This window comes from Lonchura striata, chromosome 1, assembly GCF_046129695.1.
Source record: "Lonchura striata isolate bLonStr1 chromosome 1, bLonStr1.mat, whole genome shotgun sequence".
In the NCBI taxonomy this organism is placed as follows: Eukaryota; Metazoa; Chordata; class Aves; order Passeriformes; family Estrildidae; genus Lonchura; species Lonchura striata.
Window position 1 is genome coordinate 156,064,312 of NC_134603.1, and position 16,077 is coordinate 156,080,388.

At 49.5% G+C, this 16,077-nt stretch overlaps 1 protein-coding gene across 1 annotated transcript in view; it reads right to left on the reverse strand.

Moving 5' to 3' along the window:
* SETD2 (SET domain containing 2, histone lysine methyltransferase) overlaps nt 1-16,077 on the reverse strand; it is a 50,579-nt gene that overhangs the window by 15,166 nt on the left and 19,336 nt on the right. Inside the window, exons 4-12 of the mRNA XM_077789996.1 lie at nt 15,918-16,049; nt 14,961-15,089; nt 13,629-13,752; nt 12,529-12,606; nt 12,201-12,298; nt 10,940-11,066; nt 9,565-9,699; nt 9,105-9,233; nt 7,392-8,039 (exon numbers count right to left, since the gene is read on the reverse strand). Coding sequence (XP_077646122.1) covers nt 7,392-8,039; nt 9,105-9,233; nt 9,565-9,699; nt 10,940-11,066; nt 12,201-12,298; nt 12,529-12,606; nt 13,629-13,752; nt 14,961-15,089; nt 15,918-16,049 — 1,600 coding nt within the window. The remainder of the gene's footprint in view (nt 1-7,391; nt 8,040-9,104; nt 9,234-9,564; nt 9,700-10,939; nt 11,067-12,200; nt 12,299-12,528; nt 12,607-13,628; nt 13,753-14,960; nt 15,090-15,917; nt 16,050-16,077) is intronic.

A 16,077-nucleotide genomic window follows, 5' to 3' on the forward strand; every position in this document is an offset into this window, starting at 1 on the left:
GAAGGAGGGACAGGACACAGGGAATGGCTCCCACTGCCAGAGGGCAGGGATGGGTGGGAGATTGGGAATTAGGAATTCCTGGCTGGGATGGAATTCCCAGAGCAGCTGGGGCTGCCCCTGGATTATCCCTGGCAGTGTCCAAGGCCAGGCTGGAGCAGCCTGGGACAGTGGGAGGTGTCCCTGCCATGGCAGGGGTGGCACTGGATGGTCCCAAAGATCCTGGCAGCTCCAGGTGGAGATGGCACCGTGGGAAGAAAGGGAAGAAGAGCTGGAAATGAGGATCAGAACTTCCCTAAGGTGAAGGTTTAGCACAACATCCTTGTTAATCCCCCCTGGATTGGGCAGGAACAGCCATTCCCACATCACTGGAACCAACTGTGCATCCCTCCAAGTAAGAAATTAGGTTTATTAGCACCTTTCCATGCTCCTTAGATTTTTAATTGGAATATTCTGGCATTCCCAATGTAAATCCCATTTACCCCAGTGTTGCTTATGATCCTACAGAGGTTTTGCAGCATTCCTGACTATCCAAGTACTGGAAGGTTGGGGAAAAAAGCTCATTTTTGTTTAACTCCAGCTTCCATCAAGCCCTTGCTCTGTTCCCTTCCTGAAGGAATACAGAATTCCCAAGAATTCCCAGTTACTTCCAGCAGAATGTGATGAACCAGCTGGTTTATCCCTGATGGGAGCATCCCTGCTGGAGCAGCAGCTGCATCCCAAAAAAACCCCAGCATTAAATCATAAGGAGAAGCTCAGTTTAACACAAATAAATTGTTTTGGGGAGCTCTGCTGACATTCCAGCTTTCCCAGAGCACTATCCCTAAAATATCCTTTCATTTAGGCCCTGGATGAGGCAGGGGGGTGAAGGCTGTTCCAGTTGGGAATTTAAAGCTTCCACATATTCACAAATGTGGCGTTTACTTTGACTTGACTCGCAGATTTTACACCTCTTTTTTAATGTCTTCTTTTTTTAAAATTCCTTGAGTTTTTAAAGCTGTTTGGGAATTAATTAATGGGTGGCTCAGGGGGCTCATTAGCAACGTGTCCACCCCCAGCAATGGCTGGGCTAAACATGAGAATTTCCTTTAGCAAAAAAAAGGGAAGGAGAAGAAACCCTGTTGTGGTTTGTCCACGAGGCAAAACCACTTCAAAAGTGCTGCTGCTGGCTACAAAAATAGGGATTTGGGCCAAGAGTTTTAGGTTTTTAATGATATTTTTGCTTTTCTCTGGAGCCCAAACACACCACATGGAGTTTGAAGCATCTTCAAAAAAGAGAGGCATTGAAATTCCCAAAAAAATGCCCTTCAAATTAAAGTTTTTAAAATTTATTTATGTGTTTGCTATGGGGTACAATACGCCAAATCCATTTTTTTTAGATGAAATGGGGTAGGGAGGGATACAAGATGAGCCCATAATTATGTACAATTTATATATTTATAAATGCTGTAATCCATATAATGGAATTATGGAATCGTGGAATGGTTTGGGCTGGAAGGACCTTGGAGCTCATCCAGTGCCAACCCCTACCACGTGCAGGGAACTTCTCACCAGGCAGGCCAGGTTGCTCCAAGCCCCATCCAGCCATAATCTATGGATTTAATTTTATTTTCCTACAGAATTCCATAGCTATGGATGGCAGGGATGACTCTGCCTCTCCCTACCTCGTGTGGGACGGAGGCGACCACAGGGGCAGGTTCTGAAGCCACAAAATCACCTTCCACCAATAGGTTTGGCCAGGTTTTTCTTTCTTTCCCACATTAAACTCCTAAAAATGTTCATTTTCAGAGCAGCACATCCCAAAAACCCCCACAAGTCTACCCTGGATGCTCCCAGGGAGAATGAGGAGCCACCAAGGAACGGGATCGTGGATGAACTGCCCGGAGCAGAAGGACAACACAAGTGTTGGGAAGAGCTAAACTACACCAAGTCCCCAGCTCCTAAAAAAGATCTGTCCCATTAAAGAGCAGGATGGGGATGGAAAATCACCGGGAAAAGTGGGAAGAGAGGGAGGATAAGGAGCACCTGGAGAAAGGGGACTCGGCAATCCTGGCACTGCCACTCCTGCCTTGCTGTAGCTTCACCAAGACATTGGGGGAGCCCACTCCAGGATCCATCCCAACAAAGTGGCCAGCCCTAAAAAGTCCAGGAAGCCCAAAATCCAAGTTAATCATGAGCAGGGAATGAGCTCCGTGCTGTTGGAAACTCCAGCTCCACTCAATGGAGCCTCCAGCATCCATTCCATGTGGGAAGATGGAGGCAGCGAAGGCTTTGAACCAGGAACAAACGGAGGGATTTGTGCAAATTGCTCCATGAAAAGCAGATGGTGGTCAGGCCAGGCTGGGGAAACTCCCAAGAAAAGCTCCCAGTTTTATTTTTGGAAACGGAAGCTGCTGGCTGGGAGCTGCAGAATTCCTCAATCAACGCGACCGCCGCTAACGGGCTCCAAATGGCTCCCGAGCTCCCAGCACGACTTTGAAGGGATTGCACGGAAAATTAAATGCAGAAGGAAAAGTGACACGAGTCTGTTCGACACAAAAGAGGAGGAAAAAATGGGATTGAGGCTGTCCAGCCTCAGGCACAACCCAGCCTTGGCTTGGGAAAGGGAAGAGAGCTGCAGGATGGAGTCACAACTCCAAGGATTCTGCAGTGGGAAAGGAAGATTGTGTCTTGATGGAACCTTCTCCAAATATCTGTCCCTCAGCTGCCAGTCATTCCTGAATTAATGCTTTGGCTTTATGAACTTGGAGGTCTTTCCCAACCTTAATGATTCCGTGAGTTTATTCTATGAGTTTGTGAAGTTCTGTTGACTTGTCTAAGGAACAACGCGGCCAAATCCATCCCCTACCAGGCTGGATGCTCTTCCCTCCCTTCCTCTCCCCTCTCCTCTTTTTCCCTTGCAGCTCCAATGTGACCCCAAGGGACAGAGCAGAGCAAGAGGAGGGACCAACACCATGAAATCCCTGCTTGAAGGCCAGAAGATCCCACAGCAAATCACAGCCTGGCTGCTCCCCAGCCCTATTGTTTCCCCCAACTATTCCTTGCTCTGAGTTATAACAAATTATAAAATTCCTGATGAAAACATGGGATGTGCATGCCGGAGCCAGGCACTCCAGGATGGCTTCACTGGGAAAGGGACAGGCAAGAGCAGCTTCAAGAAGCTTTACCAGGATAAACCAGAGGAGACTTGGAAAGATCATCCCAGCAGATGAAGGAAGCTCAGCTGCCTTTGGTCACCCAAGATGTCCCATTCAGGGTGAAATGGCTTCCAGGGGAGGTTCAGGTTGGATACTGGGAAAATTCCTTATGGAAAGGGTTGTCCAGCAGTGAACAGGCTGCCCAGGGCAGTGGTGGAGTCCCCATCCCTGCAGGGATTTAAAAGCCTTGTGGATGTGGCACTTGGGGACAGGGGGCAGTGGTGGCCTCAGCAGTGCTGGGGGATGGTTGGACTCAAGCATCTCTGAGGGCTTTTCCAACCTCACCAATTCCCTGATGCCATGATTATTAAGCTCCAGATAGGTGAAAAAAAAAAAAAAAAGTCCACTTTGGTCCAAGTCAGGGTGAGGACTCAGCCTTGAGCTCCAAGTCACTGCAAATGCTCACAAGGCCAGAAGTATCCAACTAAAAACTTTTAAACCCAAGACCGGCTCTTCCAAAAGATTTTTCCTAAAACCAAGACCTTCTCCAAATCACAAGGAAAGGGCCTGTGGATCCTCAGAGCCACAACTCCCAGCTGCCCTTTCCCAGAAGGTGAGGGCCTCCTCTGGGGTGGGGCAAGATTCCCAAAGTTCAGTCCCACATGAGGCAGAGAGGCACCAAAACGTCCTCTCTGTCCCTCAGCTCAGCTACTCAACCTCAGCCCTCAGGAAAACCTCGGGAAGAGCTTCCCAAGCTTGGCCCTACGGCATGTCCTGGTGATTCCAAGAGGTCTGCTGGCCGTCACACCACGTGTCACCTCCAGCACGGGCCTCTCCACACGGATCATCCCACGGAGCCTTACCTGAGCACAATCCACCTGGAAGAACCACGTGGAAGCACCACCTGTGCCCTTGCTGGGTGTCCAGCAGCCAGCCTTTGGCACTGGGAGGGAGTTTTCAGCCCGGGAGAAGCCATGCAGCGCTCCCCCGGAGAGCGGGAACGGCGCCCACGAGCCCGGGCTGAAAACTCATCCCGTTGGGAATGTGAGTGTGTGTGTGTGGTGCCAGGCGTGTGGCCGTGGCCCTGGAGCCCTGGGAGGACTTACGAGTCCTGTGTGTAGAGGTAGAGAAAAAAATTAAGCTCACTTAATCCTTTCAGGCCAGGAGCTGGGATTTCCCCGGAGCGACGTCCATTGCCGGCAATGGACGCACCAAAATAACGTCGGCATCCCCGAGTTAACCACCTCTGTCCTCCTTTCACCTATCACACTGCTCATGCATCAGCCAGCTTCCCAACCATCTTCCCGGCTCTTGGCGCTATGTCCTCTCCCTTCTTCCGCACGGAGTTGGAGAAAAGGAGCCCCTTGGTCAGCTCTGGCTGCCCGGAGAAGCTGGATGGAAACGGTGGAAATTACAAGGGGGTCATCAGCAAGGCTGGAGAGGACAGCGCTTAAGTCACGACGTTTCCGACCCTCCCGCCCCCCAGCCAAGGCCAGGTGTTCCACCACTCCAAAAACCCGGCTTTTCCAAAGTTTGGATGTGCTGGGAAAGGCACCTGGGGGTGAATTATCCATCCCCCTTCCAGCTTGGATTTGTCTTTTAGACATCCGGGGTGGGCTTTGGTGGCACCTTATGAGGTGAGAGTTGGACAGAGGCAGTTAACTCCCAGAGCCATGAAAAAGTCCAGGACAGGATAAATTCCCAGCTCCCAGTTTCCCTACAGTTGTTTTATAGGAGAGAAATGAATTGTCACAGCCCCGTGTCACGATCTTGCTTTTTTGGGGTGGATTTGCTGGGATTACTCCAAGCCCACGAGATCCAACCCCATCCCTACAAGCAGACCACGACCCGAGGTTCATTAATAAATACAGAGAGAGGATGAGAATCCACATCTAAAATATGGGAACGTGTCAGGACTCCGTGGTCCGACCATAACTTCAACAAAATTCTGCAGATTCCCAAGCTGAGCTTCTCCAAGCTCCAAAGAAAACACAAATCCTGGGGATAAAACGACACCACCAGATCAAATTTGGTCTTAAAGCAACGTTTTGGGGGAGTTTGGTGAAATTTCACACATTTTATTAATATTTTATCATTTCTCTGTGCTGTTCCATGTGCATGAGTGTGGAAGGGAACACAACTGTTCCAAAGGAGCAGCTCAGTCTGGATACCCAAAACAAGTCTCCAAAGCAGAGGATGACTAAGGCCTGACTTAACTTTTAGTTTAAAACAGGTTGGACTTGATCTTGGAGGTGTTTTCCAACTTTTAACAACGCTCTTTGCAAGGGATGGAAAAAAAGGATTTTCCCCAACTGAACCACAAATTCAACCTGACGGTGTCGCTTCGAGAGGAAAACCACACCAAGAGTCTGCAAATTCAAATCTGGTAAATGATCAGATCCATTTGATAAAAAAGGAGGGAAAACACCAAATCCCAACCCAACCTCTCTACAGAAATGTGTTTTACCTCACTTCTTCCCCCCTCTAAGATTTGTGTCACAAATGATTGTGCCCAAAGTCTGTGAAAGTTCAGGAGTATCTGATCCTCCTGAAAAATTCAGGCTGAGGTAAAATGTCCCTGAATTCTCCTGGGAATCTCTGCATTTCTAAATCCTGATGTTTGCAGCTCCAGAAATGGCACAAGCAAAACTTAAGGTGAGGCCTCCTTCACCTGCACTGGTGCCGCAGCACAATTAACACCCATTATTTTAATTAACCTTTTCCATTCGTTACTCATTATCAAAGTCAATGGGTAAATCTTTAGCTCTACCATGCATCAGAAAACATGAATTTGCTTAAAATTACTGCCAGTAATTAAAAATGGGCTGGTAGTTTAAGATTAAGATTAAGATTTAAGAGAAGGGCAAAGAGCCTCCAAGTCCCACCAAGGAAGCTGGGATTGTGGCAGTGCCTTCAATTCCTGCTGGATCCTCAGGAATCACTGGGTTTGGACATATTAAAGAGGCTCCCAGCCCTCCTGCCCTTCAATGTATGGAATATGAAGTAATGCACGGAATGCAATCCTACAGGAGCAGCATCTGAGTGAAGAGTTTGCAAAGATCTAAAGAAACCCAAGGAATGGCTGAAGTGTTGAGTGGAGAGTGAGATCCACAGAGTCACGGAATGGTTTGGATGAGGAGGGACCTTAAAGGACATCCAGTGCCACCCCCTGCCACAGGCAGGGACACCTTCCACTATCCCAGGTTGCTCCAAGCTCCAACCTGGCCTGGGACACTGCCAGGGATCCAGGGGCAGCCACAGCTGCTCTGGGCACCCGTGCCAGGGCCTCACACCCTCACAGGAGGAATTAATTCTTTCCTGAGCACTGAGCTAAATCTTTCCTCTTTTCGTTTAGAACCGTTACTGGAATATCACCCTACGTCCCACCAAAGGAAGCTGCTGGCTGCAGATCCCACTGGCCACCTATGGGACAGGGACACAATTCCAGAGGACAGAGGGAGCCACCAAGCCCTTCTCCTGGAGAGGTTTTCTGCTCCAGAAGACCTTGATGGGAGTGAAACCACTGAAGTCCCAAATAACACCCAAATCCGGACATTTCCAACTGTAACACCCAAGGGCTGAGCCAACACTGCCTTTGAGAGACCCTGGCATGGCCAACAGACCCTTCTCTGGAGGTTCCACACGGTGCAGATCTAAAGCAGAGGTTGAAAGGACAGGAAAAGCTGGGGATTTTGGGATAACTCAATTCAGAGAATCCCAGAATGGTTGGGCTGGGGGGAACCTTAAGGATCATCCAATTCCACTCCCTGTTATGGGCAGAGACACCTCCCACTATCCCAGGTTGCTCCAAGCCTTGGCCAACCTTGGGCATTTCCAGGGATGGGACATTTAGGAGTAGCCTTGAACACTTCCAAGGATGGAATTCAGGAGCAGAGAGTCCATCAATCTGTTTCCTCATTGAGGGATGTGGGCCAATTCCACCCAAAATGCTTATGGGAATCTCAGTCCCTCAGAGCTGCCCATTCCTTGGAAGTCTAAGGGGATGACCAAAGTATCCTTGCGTGCCCAAACCCAACCAGCTGCTGGTTTCACCAACACCTGGACACTTCTCAGGTCACACCCAGGGCAGCTGCCACCAGAGGATTTATACAGAAAGCACTTTTTGTGTAGAAAAGGCCATTTAGTTACCAAATATTGACCAAAAGACATCAAACCAGCCCCATTTGCACCACACCACCACCAAATCCACATTTTCCTGAGCTCCAAGTGCTGGAGCTGCACGGAGTTGCCTCTTACCTTGAGCTCCTTCCAGCTGTCGAGCAGCCTGGTGGCCAAGTCGCTCACATCCACGATTTTATCCGTCTGCTCCTGGCTCCTCTCGCTCTCCACGTCGGAAACTCCTTCCTCTTCATCCTGCGACGGCGTTTCCATGGCCATGGGCTCCTCCAGCTTCGCTCCATTGCTCTCCTTGACCTCCGCCTCGGGCTCGGCCTCCAGCTCCGCAGGCTGGGATTTGCTGCTCTCCACCGGCGCCTCCACACCAGTTTTGATGTCCTGCTGCTGCTGCTGCTGCTGCTCCTCCATCACCTCCACTGGGGCTGCCTCCAGCTGGTCCAGGTCCTCCTTGCCCTCCTTCCCTTCCAGCTCGCTGGTGGTGTCCGAGATGGCGCTGTCCATGCTGTTCTCACTGATGATCTTCAGCCTGCGGAACACCAACTTCTTGGGGGTGTCCGTGTCACCTTCCACGCCCTGCTTGGCCGAGAGCTCCGGGGTGTTGAGCGGGGTGTGGGCGCGGGACGTGTTCTCGCTGGAGTACCCGTCGCCCTCGCTGAGCTGCGGCACCGCCGTCTTGGTCTGAGCCCAGCGCTGGATGATGGGCAGCACCTTGCTCTCCTCCAGCATGTTCTTGGTAGGGATGGGCAGCAGCTCCAGGGTCTTCATGATCTGAGGGAAAGGACAAGCAGGGTGCTGTAAGAGCCAGCAGGATTTAAAGCTGTGCCCAACTTTTCTCAGGAAGAATTAACTCTGAATTATCAGGGTGATAATAAAATCTTGGTTTGGGTGAGAAGGGACCTTAAAGCTCATTCAGTTCTCCCTGCCATAAGGGCAGGGACACCTTCAGCTATCCCAGGTTGCTCCAAGCCCCATCCAAGCTGGATTTGGGATGGGAAGTCCACAACCTCTCTGGACAACCTGTGCCAGGACCTCACCATCATCACAGCCAAGAATTCCTTCCCAATATCACAAAATCTAAGATCTAAATATCTGATCTCATCTAACGATGGTCACAGGTCATAGGAGATAGGTTTTGGGAAGAGTTTTTCATGGAAAGGGTTGTTAAACATCAGAATGGGCTCTCAGGGAGGTTTGGAGTCCCATCCCTGGAGGTGTCCAAGGAACACCTGGAGTTGGCACCCATTGCTCTGGGCTGGGAATAAGGTGGGGAATGGGCACAGCTTGGACTCAATGACCTTGAACTTCCAGAAGTCTTCCTAAATTGTTTATGGAAAAAAAACATTCCAGCTCCACTTCAGACTCTCAGGATCTCTGTGCTTCAGTATGGAATAAACAGCAACAACCCTTAAGTCTCACTCATGGAATCTATGTCAGGAATCTAAAGAAAACCACAGGAGCAAATTCCTTCCATCTATTAAGGATCTGCCTGAGGGCAGAAATTTCAGGCCTGTAGTTCTGAGGCACCTGAGGTTGTTTTCCACAAACACTTGGCACGGATTTGTGTTTTAAAAAAGAGAAGGAAAAGAAAATTCTGGTGATCCCGAGCGTTCAGCAAAGCTGCCAAAACCCCTTTCCCCAAAAAGGGCTGGCCAGCCCTGGCACAGGGCAGAGTCCCCATTCCTGGAGGGATTTAAGGACCTTGTGGACGTGGCACTTGGGGACAAGGGTGAGTTGTGGCCTCAGCAGCGCTGGCAAATGGCTGGACTTGATCTTAAAGGGCTTTTCCCACCTCGAGCATTCCGTGAGAGCTCCCAATCCCAGGGAATCACTGACCTCCAGCTGCAGCTTCAGGTTGTTGGCCGTGCTTCCTCTGCCATCACCCAGCTCCGTCATCCAGATCCAGAGCAGGGACAAGCCGTGACACTCCAGGAAGGACTTGAGGCAGGACTGCGAGTGCGTGTTCTGGAGAGGCAGATGTGGGAACAGTCAGAGACTTCCAGGCAAAAACATGGAAAACTGCTCTGGAAGCATGGTCAAAGCCATGGCAGAGCCAGAACTCGGCAGGTCCAAGGTGATTTGAGTGGCTGGAACTGCTGGGACTGGAGCAGGGATCCAGCAGCAGGACCATTCCAACCACTACAGCTCCCACTGGGGGATCACACCGAGGGACAACGTATCCTGGAGCTGCTCACTGAGCCTGGGGTGCAGCAGAAAGGGCAGGACCTGCCTCCCACACTCCCCCTGTTCCTCTGAACAGGACGTGGATCCCTCCCCTTCCCAGGCCGCTCCTCACCTGGATGAGTTTGAGGCAGGTGAGTTTCTGCTCCAGGGTTTCGATGCGCACCATGAGGCGGGACAAGCTGAGCACCTGGTTCTTATCCGAGAGACCCTCCCCGTTCTCCAGCAGCGCCTCCAGCTCCCCATCCACCTGCACAGCCACAGGAAACACCCTGAGGCTCGGGCCAGCCAATTCCCTGACTCCCAAGCTCCCTTTTCCCTATGGAAAATGTTTCAGCTCTGCTAGAAATTCCACGTGATTGCACCAAAACCCCCTCAGTCCTGAGTTTATCTTTTCATGCAGGAAAACAAACTAAGAAATTCTCTTTAATTGCAGGTAAAGTTATTATTTATATTCTGAGTTGTGTAACTTCTTTATAAATTTGTAATGATTAATGGCTTATAAACTGTAACAGATTTATTATCCTTACAACCTGAGATTCCCTCTCTATATGCCCACTGAAATATCACCCTCTCATTTAGTGACTAATTAGTGTTTTAAAACACCTTATAAATTATTTAGGAATTATTTCTTGGTTTCCTCACTCTCTGATACAGCACATTAAAATGAAACTGGCATTTTTAAACTTCCCAAAAGAATTAGGAATCAATCTTCTCCATAGGAACAGAGGTTTGTCCCTTCAAGGATGGAATAATTACAATTTGTAGGAATTAAAGAAGAGCCTGTGCAGGTTCTTGCAGAAGATTTCACCCAAAAAATTCCTCTTGCTCTGGATTCTCTGCCCTTTTTCCACATGGCATGAACCCAAACCTGAAATTCCATGTGTTCTCTAAAATTCCACCTCCCAACCTGGAAATGGTGGAACTCTGCCCTTGGAGCAGCCAGATTTCAGGTGATGCCCTAAACAGCAAAGCCAGTATTGTTCATCTTTCATCAATGTTTAAAAATCACGGAAAGAAACCCACATTTTTAAATCCTGTTTATGGTGGGGTTTACTTATGGATGAGCAAATACTGGACCTGGGAAAGTCACTCTGGTGGGACTTCAAATAACCAGGAGAAAGGAAATTGGATTTAACCGTAGATCCAAGAGGACACAAATCTTGAGGGGCCTTGTGAAATAAAACCATTGGAGTTGGAAAAGACCTCCAAGATTATCAATCCAATGACAGATCCATGGAAAAACTGAACCCTGAGGTTATGAGGAGTCATCTTCTCCTAAAGGAACAGTGATGGGATGAGAGGAAACTGCCTCCAGCTGTGCCAGGGGAGGCTCAGGTCGGATATTGGGGAAATTCCTTCACGGGAAGGGCTGGTGGTGGAGGAATCCCCATTCCTGGGGGGATTTAAAGCCACGTGGATGTGGCACTTGGGGACGTGGGTGGTCTTGGCCGTGCTGGGGAATGGTTGGGCTCAATCCTCAAACTCACCGAGTCCTTTTTCCGGGAGCGTTCCTTCTTCATCTTGCCTCCGGCCGCGCGGATGCTGACCCTGTTCTCTCCCCCCAGGTACCCCCGGCAGTTGGAGGAGCCACAGAAACATTTCTGGGCCTCTTTGCTGTGGAGGGACACAAAGGGAGGTTCAACAACAGCTCAACCCCAGCCACAGCCGCCCCTGCACCTTCTGAAGCCAGGAATGGGAATGGCTCTGCATGGAAAAGCCACTGAAAATCCAAATCAAGTCTTCATTCCCACCACAGCTGCCATGATCCTGAGCTGGAAAGCCAAGCCTGCCTCACTTCCAGGCTCTCCACAGGCCAAGAACCAGGAATCCGAGAGGAAAAGGTGGAGCTGGTGGGGCTGACAGCTTTTTATCCCACATTGCCATCAATATCCTAATTTTTCTAAGGAATTTATCCTCAGGATTATACATCCATTAGGAAAAGCTTGCTTTTCATAGCATTTTATACCTCATATACTGAATTTTAGAGCTCAAAACAGGATAAAGAATGAGCTCAGGATTCATGGAAGCAGGAAAATCCACATGGAAAATTTGTTTTGGGTGTTCAGCCATGGCTAAAAAATACAATATATATAATAAATGTAATAAATGCAATACATGCAATACAGTTCCCAAGGAATATTTCCACCAAGTCTCTGTATTTCTCACTTGACACACCATCCATTTTAAACTCCATTCCACAATTTCTTGGGAAAATAGCAGGGGTTTATTTTAAATACATGGAACCCACTGGAGGAACGTGGCTCTGCAGTGGTAAGAAGCAGGGATGCTCAATTCCAGGAATTTCTAGGAAGGAGGAATAATCTTAAAACGCAACTAAAAACTCATTCCTGCTTACAGAAGGGCCTGAAGAAGGTTCCAGAATGAAAAGGAAGGGTCGTTCCTCAAGTTATACTTCACCAAAGAGTAATGGAGGAATCTTAGGCTCAGGTTTAGCCAAGGGATCCCAATTCCAGGCTGGAGCTTTTTCCCTGCAGCCCTGGATTAGGCCAGGAAGAGGGGATGAGTTATCCAGGGGGTTTTACAGCTCCTCAGGTACTTGCAAAGCCATAAAACAGGAGTGGGAAGGGAAGAACGGGAATTCTTGAGGGATATTGCAAAGTCTGGAGCCTGGCTAATAAACAATCAGACAGGAAGAAGCAGGGAAGGTAATTGTCTGGGAAAGGGATGGAGTAGGAAGAGTGGGGAAGGGGAAGAGCAGGAATTCCTGTGCCAGGAAAGGGGACGTACCCGTATCTCTGGAACTGGTAATCAAACGTCAGCTCCGAGCCCGACGGGACCAGCTTGGTGGTGAAAAACCCAACCCGGAGCTGCCCATTCACAGTCCACTGTGGGAAAAAGATGCCAGGAGTTATTCCAGGTTTGCTTTCCCTGGACACACCAATCCTTGGGAAAGCAGCACTGGGGAGTTTCAAAGCGAGCAAAGCGCCCGGTTTAAATCCAGGCGTTTTCATGTCACCGATACAACAGCAACAAAACTCCCCAAAATAAAGGAAGAAAACGTTTCAGTCTGAGCTCTCCAGAGGGAGGAGCTGCTGGATTTGACCCAGCATTTTACCTTTTGGGTCTCACAGTTTGGCTCACAGCTGTGGTTCATGAAGCGGGAGCAGTTTCCTTTCTGGGTGGCGTCGATGATCTGAAAAGGGACAAGAAATGCGGGGGAAAAGGTTCATTCCTTGGCATGGGAACCATTCCATGTGGGAATCATCCCCCTTCCCACTCCTTATCTGATATTCCCCATCTTTATTTTAGAGATTGGGGGTTGCTAGGACATTAATTCCACCCCAAAAGAGCACTTAGGTACTCGGCTCCTCATTTTCAAGAGCTCTCCAGCTGAATGCAGATCCTGCATTTTGTTTCTGATACAGCCATGAGGGCCTGGGACAGTGAATTTTTCTCCCACACACCTCATGCTCCAAGGGAAAAGTCATCCCAGAAATAAAAACTCGTTTGATGACTGGAAATGCTCATTTGTGACACTTAAAATCACACAACAATCTCAAAAAACCCTTATTTTAGGAGAAAAAACACCCAGGAAAAATCACTCTGAGTATTTTTAGCTCCTTTTCTCTCAAGCTCCCCAGACCTAAAAAGTCCTGACAGGAGAGACAAGGAGAATAAAGGAGAATAAGAGATGGAATTTCTATTTATCCTTCTTGTTCTCAGGTAGAGGGAACAGCTCCACATCCCTTGGAGCTGAAGCAGCCATAAATAATTAAGGATATCCCATATATAAATATCCCAGTGGCAATCCTGCACAGAGCAACTCTGCCAGCTCCCAATTTCATGGAGTTTAATGTGAAAGGAAATGTGGATTTTTGGTGTATTTGGGCACCCAAAAAGAGCAAGTTTAGCTTGGAGCATCTTCCCAAACTTCTCTCCCATGGATGTTTTCCCATGCAACAACGAGCCATGCTCCATCTTTTCCTTTGGAAAAACACTTTTCCCTCCCTAAGGATGCTGGGATACATTTAAACTGCCATAGTTTTGTTGGAACTGAGCAATGGGTTAAAAAATCTTGAGGCTTGATGTTTCCTTTCCTCAGGAAAACATTCCCAATGGATTCAGGACTTGCTCCATGGGTTCCCAAGGAGCTGGTGCTGTACACAGCTAAATCCAGCCTTTCCCAAAGCCCAACCCAGCAATCCCACTGCTCACCTCATCATTCTTCAGGGCCATGAAATAATAGTGGATGTTTTTATTCCGGGCATATTCCTTCACTCGAGCCTTGAATTCCTTGTGATCCAGCACTTCCCCACAGTATTCCAAGACAAAAGTGTTGCTGAAAGAGGGAAAAATATTAATTTTCTTAGAAAAAAACTACAAACACAAAATAATCCCTGTTCAGGAGAATTTTCTGAGCACAATTCTCAGCCTGGCCATCCTGGTGGTGTAGCAATAATGGTGTGCTTTAATCTCAGGGAATTCTGATTAATTTGGGATTTTATGCTGTCACATGGGAAGGTGACAGAGGGACAAAGCTCCCCTTGGAGCAGGGTTTGTTCTATAAATTCAGTATATTCATGGAATTACAGGATGGTTTGGGTTGGAAGGGAACTTTGAGCTCATCCCATTCCAACACCATTCCCATGGGCAGGGACACCTTCCACTGTCCCAGGCTGCTCCAAACCCCATCCAACCTGGCCCTGGACACTTCCAGGGATCCAGGGACAACCACAGCTGCTCTGGGCAGCTGGGCCAGGGCTGGAGAGCCTTTTCCAAGAGGAATTTTCCCAATATCTCCCCTGAGCCTGCCCTGGCCCAGCCTGAGGCCGTTCCCTCTCCTCCTGTCCCTGTTCCCTGGGATAAGATCCCAAATCCTCCCGGCTGTCCCTCCTGTCAGGAGCTGTACAGAGCCACAAGGTCCCCCCTGATCCCCCTTTTCTCCAGGCTGAGCCCCTTCCCAGCTCCCTCAGGAATTCTCCAGCCCCTTCCCAGCTGTGTTCCCTGCCCTGGACACACTCCAGGATGCTTCCTTCTCCCAGTGAACCTCATCTTGGTCTCCCCATCCTGATCCTCCCCTGTGCCTCAGGAGATTTCAATGTCCTCACTCCTCTCTCCTTTGCTGGCCTCACCTAACCCAGCACTTGGAATTACAATCCTGAATTAACAAACAAGGAGGAAAGATCCCCTCTGGATCTTCTCGCTGTCCCAGGGGGAGGAGGACTCGGGAAGAGAAGTTTTGCAGAGATGGGAAGAGATGAACGGACACAACAGGAATGAAGCAGGAACAGAGAGAGTGGAGGCAGATTCATCCCAAGAATAAGCCATGGAAAGGATGTTGGGAAACCACAAAGAGCAAAACCAGGCTGGGAGATCAAACAATAGACGGGCAGATGCCAAAGAGAAGAGGGACATCCAGCAGGGATGAGGACGAGCTGGAAGAACTCAGCCCATCTCCTGTCAGATAAATCCAGACCCCACAGGCCCTTTTCCCTTCAGGAGGGAGGAAAAGGGTGGGAAAAGGCCGTGGGAAGAGGGAAGGCTTACGATGGCAGGTCCTTGGCAGCTCTGAGCCCCCAGCCCTTCTTCTCGGTCAGGATCACCTCCACATCCGCGTGCTGCTTCTTCTGGAAGCGCCGGTTGGAGCAGTAGTCACCGTTTGGACACCGGGAGGAGCTGAGGGAAAGGAAGGGAGCAAATCAATTCCCAGCAGGAAAACAGCACCAACAGGAAGGGCTCAGATGGGAAATAAATCCCAAATAATCAGGAGAAATTCCGTGCGAAAGCTTCAAATGTGGTTCGCTATAAAAAGCAGAACCACGTGGCTGTCAACGTGCAAATGCAGATCGTTTATTTCTGGAAAGATAAAAACATTTGGAATGCTGATCCCGCTGTATTTTTGTATCAGGGCATCCCAGTGGGGAGAACTGGGCTCTTCTCCCCTTCTTCTGGGGGTTATTCCCTCAAGACATTTCCTGCTCTAGGCCTGACCTATGAGATAAAAGCAAAAATTGGGATTCTGGCAGGTAATTCCAATCCTTCCACAATCCTCGTGCCAGGGGGAAATCCCACCAAGCACCCTGTCCCTGCCTGCAGCTCCCATGGAGCAGCAAACCTCTTCCAGAGGGAGAAGGAGACATCAGCCATAGGCTGGAGAGGCTCTGGGGAAAGAAGATCCAGAAGGTTGTGAGGGCTGATCTCCTGCAGATCATCCAAGGATTTAAATCATGGAATCATGGAATGGTTTGGGTGGGAAGGGACCCTAAGGACCATCTCATTCCACCCCCTTGCCATGGGCAGGGAGACCTCCCATTGTCCCAGGCTGCTCCAAGCCCCATCCAACCCCCAAAACCTTCCAGGGATGGAGCAGCCACAGCTTCTGCTGGCAGCTCCGAAGCTCACTGCAGGCCAGCACAGACACTTCACTGCCACCTCTCAGGAATTCCCGGGTTATTTGAGGGATTCCCAGGACACCTCCAGGCCAATCCATGGACCCCAACTCACCACTCGATCATGAGCAGGCGATTGAGACAATCCTCTCCACAGGCCACCTCCCCCTGCGCCCGCTCCTCCTTGGACAGCGGGGGACACTCGCACAGCATCCGCTTGATATCCCGGTGGGATTTGTTCTTCTTCCTGGGAAGCCAAGGCATGGGAATACAGG